The sequence below is a fragment of the Prionailurus viverrinus genome, chromosome B4 (genome assembly GCF_022837055.1).
Source record: "Prionailurus viverrinus isolate Anna chromosome B4, UM_Priviv_1.0, whole genome shotgun sequence".
Lineage (NCBI taxonomy): Eukaryota > Metazoa > Chordata > Mammalia > Carnivora > Felidae > Prionailurus > Prionailurus viverrinus.
In genome coordinates, this window is record NC_062567.1 from 128,360,077 (window position 1) to 128,375,495 (window position 15,419).

General features: G+C 53.7%; 1 protein-coding gene across 1 annotated transcript; it reads right to left on the reverse strand.

Moving 5' to 3' along the window:
* Window positions 1–463: 463 nt before the first annotated feature.
* On the reverse strand, window positions 464–15,241 carry TEX33 (testis expressed 33). Its single transcript, XM_047867032.1, has 6 exons — window positions 15,146–15,241; window positions 11,933–11,992; window positions 6,859–7,301; window positions 4,846–4,990; window positions 835–945; window positions 464–633 (listed from the first exon to the last, which is right to left on the reverse strand). Exons 2-6 carry the CDS (start codon window positions 11,952–11,954, stop codon window positions 536–538), a joined length of 819 nt encoding a protein of 272 aa, XP_047722988.1. The 5' UTR covers window positions 11,955–11,992; window positions 15,146–15,241; the 3' UTR covers window positions 464–535.
* Window positions 15,242–15,419: the final 178 nt, after the last annotated feature.

Genomic DNA, 15,419 nt, shown 5'->3' on the forward strand with positions numbered 1-15,419 from the left:
AGGGCTCCGCGCGCTCCCACCTCTCCTTGCTTCTCATTGGCCCAAACTGAGTCATACGCCCATTTCTGAACCAATCAGTTTGTGCGTGTAGGGGGAGGGGTAAAACGTACCCTGAGACCAATCAAACCCACCCCTGCCTTGGAGGAGGGGCATGTCTGATTCTTCTCAAGTCCAGGGGCTCCCGGGGGAGGAATGGGTGTCTGGAAGTAATTGGGGTTCAGCTAGGGAAGGCATCCAAGGTTCAGTTCCCGCAGGGACCACTGTGAGGCCCCTCCCACAGGGTATGGGTGCCTACTGCTCGGCTCCCACATCCTGCCCGGGAATTATGAGGGAAGGGGTGCGTGTCTAAGGGGAAGGTCTGGGGTGAGTTTGGGCCCTCCGGGCTTCTCTCCTCCCTCAGCTGGCCTCTCCAGCACCGCACATCAGCCCCCACCCCAACATGAAACGGAGGCATCACAAAGAGAACATTCAGACGGGTGCCTTTCTTTATTCTTTGCCATTTCTTGGAGCGGAAGGCACCTCTTCTCGGTCGTATCTAGTACTTTGAGCTTCTGCTTTTGCCCTTCTCTCCGTATTTCTCATCCAGTGCTTTCTGTAAATTCATATTCATAGCATTTTTCTGGTGCCACCGGCCTGCAGAGAGCAGGGAAGGAGCCAGCTCAGATCATCCGGAGGATCTCTGGAGTGCCCCGGGGCCCCAGGGGTGATCCATGCCTCTTCCAGGCCCGACCCAGAGTTCTACCTGTTGCTGTGGCTTCTCTCCCAACCTTGGGGCCAACACACCCTGCCCAGGTAGAGGAGCGCCCGCCTCCCTCACCGCAGTCCTGCACATACCCAGATCATCCGTCTTCCTTCCATGCCAGTGATCTATGTCCCTCACTGATTTCTCAATCACCTCTGGGGTGTAGGAGGCCTTCATAAGGCTCGTCGTCTCCTCGGAGGCCCCTGTGGAACCCCATAAAGAAATCCCCAGAAGCCTCAAGTCAACGGAGGTCAGACACTCAGGGTTTCATACCTGGATGTCAGTTTCCCCAATGGATGGTGGACTGTGGAAGGTAGGGGTGTGAGGAGGCGGGCCTGGGTTCAAACACCAGCTCTGCCATTCATGGAGCGTGACTTCAGGCCAGTGTTTAACCTCTCAGAGCTTTGGCCTCTTCCTCTATCCAAAGGAATAACATTTTCCTGCAAGATTGGGAAGATCACATTACTGGAGATTCATTGGAGCATCTGGCATGGGGCAATCAATATGTCCATTTTTCAGAAAATGTATTTCTATGCGTACAGTTAAACCACACACACACACACAAAAGAAATAAGTTACCATGATCAAAAGTCAGCAGAAACACCAAACAGAGGACCAAATCCCCAAAGATAGCAAGGATTCAAATGATCGGTCACAGGATGGGAAATACATGAATTTAATGTTTCAAGTCACAAGAGACAAAAAGAATAAGCAAAGAATAAGAAACTACCCAGAAAGAATAGATTAGGAAAAGAAGCAAATGGGACCTCAGAAAATGAAACATATAGTAATTGAAAATTAAGTTCAGGGGCGCCTGGGTGGCTCAGTCGGTTAAGTGGCTGACATCAGCTCAGGTCATGATCTCGCGGCCCGTGAGTTCGAGCCCCACGTCGGGCTCTGTGCTGACCGCTCAGAGCCTGGAGCCTGTTTCGGATTCTGTGTCTCCCTCTCCCTCTGATCCTCCCCCATTCATGCTCTGTCTCTCTCTGTCTCAAAAATAAATAAGCGTTTAAAAAAAATTTAATAAAAAAAAATTAAGTTCAGTGGATGACAAGAGGTCTGGGATTATCTTTGAAATAACGCAGGGCAGGCTGATGGGTGGGTGGGAGAAACAATGGAACAAGATTGGCCACGTGTTAAGAATTGTCAAAGCTGGGTTATGAGTGTGACAGGTAGCCATTTCATTGTTCTCTCTTCTTCTAAGTTTGAAAATTAGCATCTGAATGTCTAAAGGCACATTCAGGGGACAGGGAAAATAGTAGATTAAATGCAGCTAAGACAAAATGGCCAGCGGGAAGATATAGACAAGGAAATTAACTAGAATGCAGCACAGGGAGGGGGAACCTTATCATAAAGCAGATGATTGCCCCTAATTTGAGGCTATAGATTTGACATACTTCCAGCTAAGATCTCAAAAGGGCTTTTGTTTTGTTTGTTTTTTGTAGAAATAGACAAGCTGCTTCTAAAATCTCTGTGGAGGAATCAAGGACCTAGACTAGCCAAGGCTTTAATGCTGGTAGTCGTGATGGAGAGGGGGGCTGATACCTGCCCAACCAGATACCGGACTACCTCTCATCGTTGGTCATTAAAAGCATAACATTGGACAGTGGGCAGGACGGAGGGCCTGGAAACTGACCCCTGCACATGTGGAAGCTTGGTGGACACCAGTGGAACCACTGTGGGTCACTGGGGGGGGGGGGGGGGGGAAAGGCGGGACTATTCAGTAAAAGGTATTGGGAGAGTTGGTAATCCACATAAAGGAAGAATTAAACAGGAATCCCTACTTCTCACTGACAACAGAAATCAACTCCAGGGGGATTAGGGACCCAAGTGTGAAAAGCAAAACTAAATATTTTAGAAGACTCTGTAAGAGATTTTCTTTAAGACTCACATGGGGTAGGATGTCTTCAACCCAGTCTTTCTGGAACTCTATCTCTCAGGAAATAGTAATTCCATCCTCCCAGCTTTTCAGATCAAAAACCTTGGAATCCACCTTCATTCCTCTCTCCTACACCCCAAATCCATTTATTGACATATTCCGCGTGCTCTAGCTTGCACAGATACCCAGGCACCTACTACATCAGGCCACCTTCAGCCTGGCCTCCCTGGGCCGCCATATTGCACAATGGTGCCTCCCAAGTTGTGCAGGGTCCCAGCCCTACTCCCTCGACCAAGCCACCATCATCTGCCCCACCTGGATCTTTATAGTCAATTTCTCACCGGTCTCCCTGTTTCTGCCCCAGCAACCCTGCCACAGTTCTCAACGGCAACTAGAATGGTCCTTCAACCCAAGTCAAAAACATGCCATTCTCCTGCTTCAGACCTTCCCAACCCCTCAAGAGGAAAGACTTTCTGGCGGCCTTCCCCACCCAGCTCTTTGCCTTTCTGACGTCCTCTCTCTCTCTCTCTCTCTCTCTTGAGTTTATTTATTTTGAGAGAGAAAGCATGAGTGGTGGAGGGACAGAGAGAGAGAATCCCAAGCAGGCTCCTCACGGTCGGCACAGAGCTCGATGCGGGGCTCGAACCCACGAACCGTGAGATCATGACCTGAGCTGAAATCAAGAGCCGGGCGCTTCACTGAACGAGCCAGCCGGGCGCCCCCTCCTCTCCCTCGCTCTTGTTCAACCACAACCTGGAACAGCTGGCGTAAGGCAGACAGAGTGAGTGGAAACGAAAGGGACACACGGGCAAAGCTCACCGGGAGTTGGTGCTGAAGGTGAAGCCCAACTGGACGGCCCTAGCCAATTTCCGGAGTATAGATAAATAAAATAGTAAAATAGCACTGCGATGCCAATCAGTTAAGGGAAATTTAACAAGGGACTCTTGTGAGCTGGTGCAAGCTGGTGGGAGCGGCTCTAGCACAAGCCCTGCCAAGGCTGTGTCTCTCAGGCTGGTGATGGGCGCCCGGAGGCTTTTGATACTATTCTTTTCCCTTTGTGTGGACATTACCCCACAAGGGTGTGTGTGCCGATGGGTGATTATTGTTACAGTGACGAATGGAAGGCAGGGACCCTGAGATCTGGAGCAGAGGACAAGCTGAGCTGTATTCTCTCTCCCTCCCCCAGCACCACCCCTCCTCCAGGCTCAAAGAAAAAGCCAGGAAGGCTTCCAGTGGCTGTCTGGTTCCTTGGGTGACGGGGATCGGAGCCAAGTGAGGAGGTCTGCCAGGCCCTGGGGACGCTGGAGAGGGCCTGGCGTGACAGAGGGAGGAAAGAAGAGGGCCAGACAGAGGTCATATGTGGCAGCGAGGCCGAACTCGAACGTGGGGGCAGAGAGAAGCCCCCTGCACGATGGCCGCGGAGCGGACCCTCGTCTGAGCAATCCATTAGCCCTTGGGAACAGGGTCCCGGTGGGGAGGGGACCTGAAAGACTGGGGCTTTGGAGGCAGAAGAAAACCGTGGGTGTGAGCTCTGATCTACCTCCTGTTACTGAGAGGTCTTGGGCAAACTTTCCGATGCACCTGTGAAATGAGCTAATAGTTCTTGCCCCCAAACAGACATGACTGTGGCTGTCCCTTAGCAGCCCTGTAAGATGTCCGGATCTCCAACCGGCCCTGTCCCCCTGGTGCTGCCACCACCCGCGCTGGAAGGAAAACTAATGGCCCGCCAGCTACTCACTTGGAGCCCCAGGCCAAGCGGCTTGACGCGGCACTTCAGAATCCTGTCACTGACCCACTGAGGGCCACAGCATCATTATTATCCCCACGGTGCCAAAGAGGTGACCGAGGCCGAGAGAGGTGAAGGATCTTGGCTGAGGCCACACCCAGGGAGTGGCAGAGCTGAGCTTTGAACCTAGGAAGCCCGATACTGTCGGCACTGTGACCAGATTAGGACACAGGAGGCGTCAGAGGGAGTGAGGGACTGTTTGCCAACTGGGATGGGTCGTCTGCATGGGGAGGACAGATGTGCCTGGAGCCTGGACATTCCCAGCACGCGGCACGGGGCCTGGCCTGGAGAGGGCCCTTGGTGGCTGTGAAATGAATGTCCCTGGGAATGAGTCCTAGGTCTCAGAGCCCATAGGCGTCCGGGAAGGGGTGAATAGCCCAAAGGTGAATACCCCTGCCACTATGCCTGGCATCCTCCACCCTTGCCCTTTGGCCTGACCTTGAAACAAGTTGGACCGCATGTTGTAGCCCAGATCATAGTAGTCTGAGAAGATGGCGTTGATTCCCATGGGACTCTGGGTCCTGCTGGGCCACGAGCTGGCCCTCTTCTGGCCCTCAGAGCCTTCACCGATGGCCCTTTGAGCCTGCGCGGCGAGTGAGGAAGAGACCAGGGAAGCAGGGTCAGCCCCCTAGCTCCCCTCCAACTCCTCCTCCCTCTCACCCTGCCCTCGCCACCTCCTACCCCACCCCTACCCTGCAGCCTTCAACCAGGCCCGGGGCCAGGGACTGGGAGACCTGAAGGCCCTCCACCACTCACACGTCCCCGCGTGCCACACGGGCATCGGAGACGGTAATGATCACAGAGCCTCTTCCCTGCTTTGAGCACCTAGTGTATACATCGTCAGGAGAGGTCTTCATAAGGTAATGTTCTTCCTGCCTTTTTATACATGAGGAACTCGAGCCTCGGGGCAGGACTTGCCCTGCTGTCATAGTTGGCGAACCACAGAGCCCCCAGAACCGAGGCATCACCCAGGTCAGCTCTGGGTGGCCCCTTAGATTTCATCAGGGCCAGCCCCCTCCTGTAGTGTGGAACCGAGGCTCAGACTGGCTAAGGAACCAGGAAACCGGGGTGGGAGTCCCAGTTCTGCCATAACCCAGCTGCTGACATCGGGCAAGTCTCTGCCCCTCTCCGGGCCTCAGTTTCCCTACTTGTAAAAAATGGGGGTGGGGGCCAAACTGGATGGTCATCGAAGTAGCTTCCAGCTCTGATATTTGCTGGCTCAGTGACATCTGTGTTGTGTCAAAGCTAGACAGAAAAGCCAGGTCCCTATTCAGGCCCAGGACAATGATGACCAAAGGGCAAAGTGACGCCTTTCCGAGGCCGAGAGGGGCAGTGACAGGTAGTGATCATAGAGCCAACCTCAGGTGGGGGCAAGGTCCTCAAGACGCTTGGGATTGTGACTTTCCAGACTAGCAGGTGGGTGTGGGTACCACACCTTGTGATGACAAAGCAGAGGGGGGCCCGGCCCACAGCCTTTGTGATCCTTGTAACTCCGCTTGCTGATTGTGACCCCAAGTGGCTCACGGCACCTCCCTGAACTTCTCTTGTACCATCTGTTCAAAAAAGAAGCCATAACTCGCACCATATGAGGGTCGAGATGATGGCTTTGAAAAATATCTCTCAAGGGACGCCCGGGTGGCTCAGTCGGTGAGGCATCCGACTTCGGCTCAGATCATGATCTCACGATCCGTGAGTTCAAGCCCCGCGTCGGGCTCTGTGCTGATGGCTCAGAGCCTGGAGCCTGCTTTGGATTCTGTGTCTCCCTCTCTCTCTGACCCTCCCCCGTTCATGCTCCGTCTCTTTCTCTGTCTCAACAATAAACGTTAAAAAAAATAAAAAAAGAAAAGAAAATATCTCTCAAAACGCCAGACCAAGAGAGCTCTTAGCATTTGACCAGAAAGAGCAGTTTTATGTCAACTTTTCAGTTGATCAGTAGGGACTCCACTAAATGACGTGTCAGGTGGGGAACAGTGCCGGCATCGACTAGCGATGTCTGCCGTGTGCAGGATAGGAACGGTGTGGTATGCGTGTCACGTGTTTGCCAGCCCGATGTCGTCCAGCTGCCTCCCTTTACAGATGTAGGGACCGGAGCCCCGAGAGGGGAAGTAACTTGTCCAAAGTCACCCAGGAAGTAACCTTGTCCAAAGTCACCCAGCATTCAGGGGCAGAGCCAGGGCTCAAGCCCAAATCTTCTGAGTCCCAGCCAGTGCTCTCCATCCACTCAACGCGGTCTCCTTCAGGAGACTGGTCCCAGTTAAAAGCATCTAATCCGAACACCAGACTTAACGCTGAAAAGTCCGTAAGGGCCAGAACAGGCAAGTGCACAGCCAGCACTTGTTAATGATATTATTGTAGAGACTCTGTACTTGAGGGCAGGCTCCTCGGGGGTCCCCCTAAGTCTCCATGCTGAACCCACCTGCCGCCCTCAGCCTCTTGTGCCCGCTCTGATACCTGCTCCTCAGAGACCAGCTCGTCCACCATGTTGCTCCCAAACTTGTGACGGATGTTGTCAGGAATGATGCTGCTCTTCTGGTCCTGGGCTCCCGCGTTGGGACCTTCCTTCAGTCCCTGGCACAGCGGAGCCCCCTCTCGGATAGAAGCCCTGCTCTCCCTCGAGGAGGGTCTGTAATCTGCCTTCCTCGGAGACCCACACTGTGGGTCCCACCCCGAGGACAGAGAGTCCCTACTGATGGCCGTTGGGGGTGGAGGCCGGACCTCCTCCAAGTGGATCTGCCTTAGGGGGCTGCCTCCCCGGTACAGGCTCTGCTGTGGGGAGACTGGGGCCTGGTACTTGAACTTGGAGGTGCCCACAGGGCTGCAGGCAGTTCTCCAGGGGTCCGTGTCCTGCTGGCCTCCCTCGCTGTTCAGATGGGCCCTGGTCAAAGTGGTGGTACCTGAACAGGGGGAGAGAGGGAGGGGAGGGAGGGAAGGAGACAGATAAATGCAGAGTGGGGGACAGGGAGGAAGACAGTGATGGGGCAACAATGCTCCCTCTCCTCTCCTTTCCGAGCCTCCCGGACACTGTGTCTGCCTCTGCATCTCTCTCTGCATCTTCAATAAACTCTGGTCTCACTTCCTCTCGGCTTGGGTTTCATTCCCATCCTGTGCAGAGCCAAGGGCCCTCTTGGCTGGCCCGGCGGGACCTCTCCGGGTCCTCGGACCTAGCCAGCCCGTGTCAAAGGGACGGTCAAAGGGACGGGGACAGAGAGCGGTCACAGCAACCAGCGGAAGCACAGGTGAGAAATCAGGAGAGACCAAGGAAGACAGTGGCTCCGTTGGCCAGGCCTCCCACGGGACAGGATCAACCCACACTGGTTTTGACAACAGGAGCTGCAGCCCTGAGGCCTGGCCGCGTGTGACCTTGACCTCTCCGCGCTTTGGTGAACCTAGCTCTGTTTGATCAGTTCTCTTCCCGGCTTTGAACCCCACAGCGATCCAGTGAAGAAAGCCAGCAGCTTGGCAGAGGGAAGTTGGCAGAGGGCTTCCTTGGCTTGGCCCAGTCATGGAGCTGGAGGGGCCAGGTCCTTGCTCCCCATTCAGAGCGGCCCCCCCAACCCCCACTTCCTTCTGCTGTTTTCACTCTGCAGGTGGCATCACCCCAGCCATTTCAGGCTCTCCCACCAGCAGCCGCGCATTCTGGCCCGGACTTCTAGTCCCAGCCCGCCGGCCCGCATTCTCTTCACCCACCCCTGGCTCCCACCAAACGGCGGCCCCTGCCCCACCCCCACCTTGTGATACCTCACCGCCCAGCCCCCGCCCCCCCTCGGGCTGGTTCCGCCACCTGGAAGGCCTGCCCTTCCTTCTCCCGGAGTCAAAACCCTACCCTTCGGTTCCTTCAAATGCTGTCTCACCAAGAATCCTCCCTGACACCCACCCCAGGCTGGCCTGGCCGCAGGCTGCACACACGTCTCACCACCCTGGGCTTTTCCCTTTCTCCACACAGCCTCAGCCTCGCCCCTGCTCCCCAGTCTTCAATCCCAGGTTACGGCTGCAAATGCGTGCGGGGAGCTTCCCTCCAAAGCATTCTAGACGGCTCCTCCAGCCCTCCTAAGGATACATAGTTTTGCTTCGCTTTTGTTTACAAAGGAGACATATTCTCCCTGTTGCTTTGTAACTTGCTGGTAAGCACCACTCTGGCACAAAAACAGACACATAGACCAATGGAATAGAATAGAAACCCCAGAACTAGACCCACAAACGTATGGCCAACTCATCTTTGACAAAGCAGGAAAGAACATCCAATGGAAAAAAGACAGCCTCTTTAACAAATGGTGCTGGGAGAACTGGACAGCAACATGCAGAAGGTTGAAACTAGACCACTTTCTCACACCATTCACAAAAATAAACTCAAAATGGATAAAGGACCTGAATGTGAGACAGGAAACCATCAAAACCGTAGAGAAGAAAGCAGGAAAAGACCTCTCTGACCTCAGCCGTAGCAATCTCTTACTCGACACATCCCCAAAGGCAAGGGAATTAAAAGCAAAAGTGAATTACTGGGACCTTATGAAAATAAAAAGCTTCTGCACAGCAAAGGAAACAACCAACAAAACTAAAAGGCAACCAACGGAATGGGAAAAGATATTTGCAAATGACATATCGGACAAAGGGCTAGTATCCAAAATCTGTAAAGAGCTCACCAAACTCCACACCTGAAAAACAAATAACCCAGTGAAGAAATGGGCAGAAAACATGAATAGACACTTCTCTAAAGAAGACATCCAGATGGCCAACAGGCACATGAAAAGATGTTCAGCGTCGCTCCTTATCAGGGAAATACAAATCAAAACCACACTCAGGTATCACCTCACGCCAGTCAGAGTGGCCAAAATGAACAAATCAGGAGACTATAGATGCTGGAGAGGATGTGGAGAAACAGGAACCCTCTTGCACTGTTGGTGGGAATGCAAATTGGTGCAGCCGCTCTGGAAAGCAGCGTGGAGGTTCCTCAGAAAATTAAAAATAGACCTACCCTATGACCCAGCAATAGCACTGCTAGGAATTGACCCAAGGGATACAGGAGCACTGATGCATAGGGGCACTTGTACCCCAATGTTCATAGCAGCACTCTCAACAATAGCCAAATTATGGAAAGAGCCTAAATGTCCATCAACTGATGAATGGATAAAGAAATTGTGGTTTATATACACAACGGAATATTATGTGGCAATGAGAAAAAATGAAATATGGCCTTTTGTAGCAACGTGGATGGAACTGGAGAGTGTGATGCTAAGTGAAATAAGCCATACAGAGAAAGACAGATACCATATGGTTTCACTCTTATGTGGATCCTGAGAAACTTACCAGGAACCCATGGGGGAGGGGAAGGAAAAAAAAAAAAGAGGTTAGAGTGGGAGAGAGCCAAAGCATAAGAGACTGTTAAAAACTGAGAACAAACTGAGGGTTGATGGGGGGTGGGAGGGAGGGGAGGGTGGGTGATGGGTATTGAGGAGGGCACCTTTTGGGATGAGCACTGGGTGTTGTATGGAAACCAATTGGTCAATAAATTTCATATATATAAAATAAATAAATAAATAAATAAATAAATAAATATTGACTTTATATTCAGCACAGCAAAGGTCAAAAAAATAAAAAAATAAATAAAATAAAAAAATAAAAAATATAAAAAATAAAAAAAATATTTAAAAATATTTAAAAATATTAAAAAAAAATAAAAAAATTAAAAAAAATTAAAAAATAAATAAATAAAATAAAATAAAATAAAATAAAATAAAAACGCACCACTGTGCCTCGGGGATTGACTTACGGTGGCAGACACAGACCTAACTGGGCAGGACTTCGCAGCTGCCCCGCGGGTGGGCATTCAGAATGTTCCAGGCTTCTTTTCCAGAGAAGGCCGCTGGACAGCAGCGGGTTTTGACCCCCGGTCACTGGGGGGTTTCATTTCACTCTCGCGGGGCGCCGTCACCAAGGGGTGGTGGTGCTCTGTGTAAGCCCCTCTCGCCCCCACCATGAGGAGCTGTAGACCCTTCTCTGGGGCCACAGCGCCTTTAGAAAAAGCTTGCCTTCCTTCCTGCCCCCCACCGGTGAAATCAGATGCCCTTCCATTCTTGCTCTTTTGTCATCCACACAAAAGGCAGAGGGAGAACCTGTTCCTGAGGCCGGACCAGATGGCCTTCCCTCCATCCTGTCCCGCTTCCGCCCCAGCCAACAAATGGGCGCGCCTCTGGGGACCGGCCAAGGATGGGGACCGGCACCCTTCTCAACAGAGCGGAGGCAGAGTATGGGGTGCGCTCAGCGCCCACCTCATCAACCACGGCCCCTCCTCCTGCCCGTGGGGGGGCCTGGGGCTGAGCACAGGATGCTGAGCTCAGGACTCAAGGGGCAGGGCTCCCCGTTTCTCCCAGGATGAGCCCCTGACTGCCTCATCTATCCGCAAGTTACAGCGGAACTGCCCGCCCACCCTCTGCCAGCCCTTTGGGGTGACGAGAGCTTCACTCGCCGGACCCTGGTTCAGAGAGCCGGTATTCACTAACCATCCACCGAGGGAGCACGGACCGCGTCAGGTGCTGGGTCAGGCGCTGGGGACACAGCAGTGAACTAAAGGGCCAACCCTTGTCCTCTTGGAGCTACATATTTGTGGAATGAATGAATGAATGAACGAATGAATGAATGAACAAACGAACGAAGGAACAAATGAATGAATGAATGAATGAATGTTGCTGGCATTTCAGGAACCTCACTGCAACTCTACCAGCCTTCCATCCCTTCAGCTATAAAATGGGCAGAGTAAGGGTCAAATGGTCAGCGGTTTCCCAAGCTTGGCCCTCGATCAGAATCGCGCCCCCGCTTGTTACACATCTGCGGATTCCAGGGCCCTCCCGGCGCCTGCATCAGAACCTCGCTGGGAGAGGCTGGAATCCGAGCCAGACTGAACAAGGCCGGGGTCCTTGGATTTTTGGAGACAGCTTCCAGCAGGCAGGGCCTCCCCGATCTCACTGGAAGGCCACTCAGCATGGGGCGCCTCTCAGAGCTGACCCGACCCAGTCACGCCTGCATTGAAAGCCCTCCTCTTGTCCTGAGGGCGGAGCCCCCAGTGCAGGGGTCAGGCCCCCACTCTGCCTCTCCAGCCATATCGACTTCTCTAGGTTCCACCAAAGCACCAGCCCTCTGACTTCTAGACTTTTGCCCACACTGTTCGCCATGCCTGGATACTCCCTTCTCGCCTCCTTGGGCCACACCACTCCCTGGACGGGGCTCGCTCAGGACCTCCATGTACTTTCCGGACACCCGACCAGGCCCCTGCTGGCTTGTCCCTCAGCCCTGCCCTCGGGCGCACGCTTCCCCCTGAGCCCTGCAGACAGGACACAGCAGAGAGGTGGATGGGAGGGGCCAGCGATATTCCTCCCCCTGCCTTTGATTTCTGTCTTCAAACAGAATGCAGAGGGAGTCAGGGCCCCACAGGGGGTCTGGAGACCCAAGCAAGACCGAGGGGGAGAAGGGGCTGTTCCCTGCTGCCCCCGGGGTGCCCGAGCGGAACTCATCCCAGGCCAGCCTGTCCTACCTGCTCGGCGGCTCAGGTCCATGGACTCTTGTTCTGGGACAAGTAATTCCAAGCTTCGTCCTGTTGACCAAGAAACACATGTGGTCGTCTCAGATGACACACAGTCTCTGCAGAGGCGGGTGAGCTGGAGCTGAACACGAAGGCCCGCGGCCGTCTGTCCGGCCCCCACCCAGGGACCCCTCCATGCTGTTTCCAATGCTCTCTGGTACTCAGCGAGCCCCCCATCCCCGATGGCCTGCCTCCTGGACCCCTGCCCACTCTGCCCTCTCTGGAAAGCCCGGTCACTTCCAATGCCGGGGCCCCAAAGACGTTTCTCAAAGAGCCTGGAGGCCCCGAGCCTCGCTCTTGCCTTTTGCTGCCCTTTCCTTCACTTCTCGCCGATCTGCAGCACCCTGTGCTCCCCTGGGAGCCCCCAGCGGGCCCCTGGTTGCGGGGTGCCTTGCCCCAGGCCCCCCCATCCTGGTGACCATCTGCCTCCCTCCAACGTGTCCATTTTAACAGCCGGTCGCTCAAGCCTGAGCGAAGGGAACCGGCTTGGCCAACACAGGAGAGCCGAAAGCAGGTGTTAGATTAATGCCTTCTGTCTTTTATTTTTTTAATGTTTATTTATTTTTGACAGAGAGAGAGAGAGAGAGAGAGAGAGAGAGAGAGACAGAGCATGAGTGGGGGAGGGGCAGAGACAGAGGGAGACACAGAATCCGAAGCAGGCTCCAGGCTCCGAGCCATCCGCACAGAGCCCGAGGCGGGGCTCGAACTCACAGACGGTGAGATCGTGACCTGAGCCAAAGTCGGACCCTCAACAGACTGGGCCACCCAGGGGCCCCTAGTGCTTTCTGTCTCATTCACACTCTCTCTCTCTGGCTCTTCTCGGCTTCCTTGCTCTGCCGCAAACAGCTGCTATGTTTTGAGCTGCCCCGGGGAGAGGCCAACAGCTCATGAGGAATGGAGACCCTTGGTCCAATGGTCCTCAAAGAACCACCTGACCCTTCACCCGAATGAGCATGGCCGTGAATCCTTCCCTGGTTGAGCCTTCATATGAGAACACAACCCAGCGGACACGTTCATTATAGCTCGTGGGAGACCCTGAGCCAGAGGTCCCAGCCCGGCCACACTCAGGATCCAGACCCCCAGAAGCTGTGAGAGAATAAATTTGTACTTTTGTCAAGCACATAGTCTTAAGTGACTACGCCTTGTGGTCATTTGTCACGCAGCAATAGATAGCCAGCATGGATTCCGGTACCAAGAATGGGCCGCTGCTGTAACAAATAACCTAAAACTGTGGGAGTGGCTTCGGAACCAAGCGGTGGTTGGGGCGTGGGTAGAGTTTGAGGAACGGGATGGAAAAAGGCCTCAATTGCCTGAAACGGATAATGAGTAGAAACCTGGGCTTGGAGGATGTACGAAAGGATGTGAGGAACGTGTTCTTCGAACCTGGAGGAAGACATGTCCTCGTTAGGTAGCGAAGGAAACTTAGGGACACTGTCCTTGACAGGTGGGAAGCGGGACATGTGACTGATGCACCAGGAGAGGTAGCAAGGGAGATTTCCAAGCAAAGGCACGGAAGGTGCCTCCCGGTTTCTTCCTGTTGCTTCCAGTGAAGTATCACAGGGGGAAGAAACACTGAAGGAACCACCGTTAAACACAAAAGAGGCAGAACTTGATGGTTTTGCAAAACCTCATCCTCTTCAGGTGCCAAAATTCAGAAGACACCTGGGTGGCTCAGCCGGTGAAGCGTCCGACTTCGGCTCAGGTCACGACCTCGCGGTCCGTGGGTTCGAGCCCACGCGTCGGGCTCTGTGCGGACAGCTCGGAGCCCGGAGCCTGCTTCGGATTCTGGGTCTCCCTCTCTGTCTGCCCCTCCCCTACTCGCACTCTGTCTCTCTCTGTCTCAAAAATAAACAAACATTAAAAAGAAAATTTTTTTTAAAGAAGGCATGTATATTATTGGGGCCTGGAGGGGCCACTGAGGTAGGCAGTCCACATGGCTCCGGGGGACCCTGTCCCTGGGTATTCACACTCTTGTATAATCCCTCCCCTGGCACGTGGGCTGGGCCTGTTGACCCGCTTCTAACCAAAAGAATAGTGGATGGGATGCCACTCGGAGAGTGAACGTAGAAGATTGGGACTCCGTCTTGTCCACACTCTGTCAGGCTCTTGGCTCGCTCACTCTGACAGAAGCAGCGGCCATGTTGTGAGCTAACCTCAGGAGAGGCCCCCCTGGCAGGGATCTGAGGGAGGCCTGTTCAAGAATCCGTGAGCAACTGAGCCCTACCATATGAGTAGCTCTGGAAAGGGGTCCTTCTCTAGTTGAACTTTGATTATATACCGTGAATGACCTTGAGAGATGGCCGCCATGGGAGTGCATCTGCATTTCCGACCCAAAGGAGTTGTGAAATAAGAAAAAAAAATGTTCTTGGGGCGCCTGGGTGGTTCAGTCCGTTAAGCATCTGATCTCACAGCTCGTGATGATCAGGTCATGATCTCACAGTTCGTGAGTTCGAGCCCCGCGTCGGGCTCTGTGCTGACGGCTCAGAGCCTGGAGCCTGCTTCGGATTCTGTGTGTGTCTCTCTCTCTGCCCCTCCCCTGCTCGTGCTCTGTCCCTCTCTATCTCTCAACAATAAATAAATGTTAAAAAAAAAAAAGTTTTGTAAAAAAAAATGTTCTTAAGCCACTAAGTTTTGGGGTGATTTGTTACACAGCAAGGGATAACTAATACAGCTCATCTATTACGCACTCTTACATTTAGTAGATTAATCTGTCTTCATAAGGAAGCAGGTGTTCAGAGAAAGTATTAACTCACCCTCTTTCACAGATGGAGACACTGAGGCTCAGAAAAGAAATAGGACCTCAGCCAAGTGGGACGGAACCCAAGCCCGACCTCTTCTGCCTCCTTCGAGTGAGCCGTCTGCTCCCGTCCCCACGCCCACATCCCAGTCCTCCCCCGCCCATGTGCCCACAGCAGTGTCCTTTCTGCCCCAGCGACACTCCTAGTCCATAGCAGCCTGGACCGGCTGGAACAGAAGTGTGGACTCCCTGCCGGTTTCTGATCTGGAAAGAAAGGTCCCAAGAGACGTCAGTCAAGGAGGACGGGGAAGGAGGTCTGGTTGGGCCCGGGGAACTCTTCCCTCACGAGCGGCCCTGAATAGAGAGAGGGACGGCGAAATCCTGGGTCCCGGGAGACCCCCGGCCCACCTCACAGGCCCCTGCCTCACCTCTCTGCTCTCTCTCATGTCAGCTGAAGTCCAGGAGCACAGATCCACACAGCAGACCCGCTCCTGAAGACCACTGGCTGGGTGCCAGGGCGCCCCCCTCCCCCACTGTTCACTGGAGTCGCCATGGTGACCGCTATACATAGGGCTCTGTTACCTCAGAGGGCCTGCACCCCCCACCCCCCCTGCATCCCCACAGGGGAACAGAGGCCGGGGGGAAGCCGGTACTGAAGGGGAAGGAGGGGTCTTCAAGCATTGCTCTGTCTCCACTCAAAAT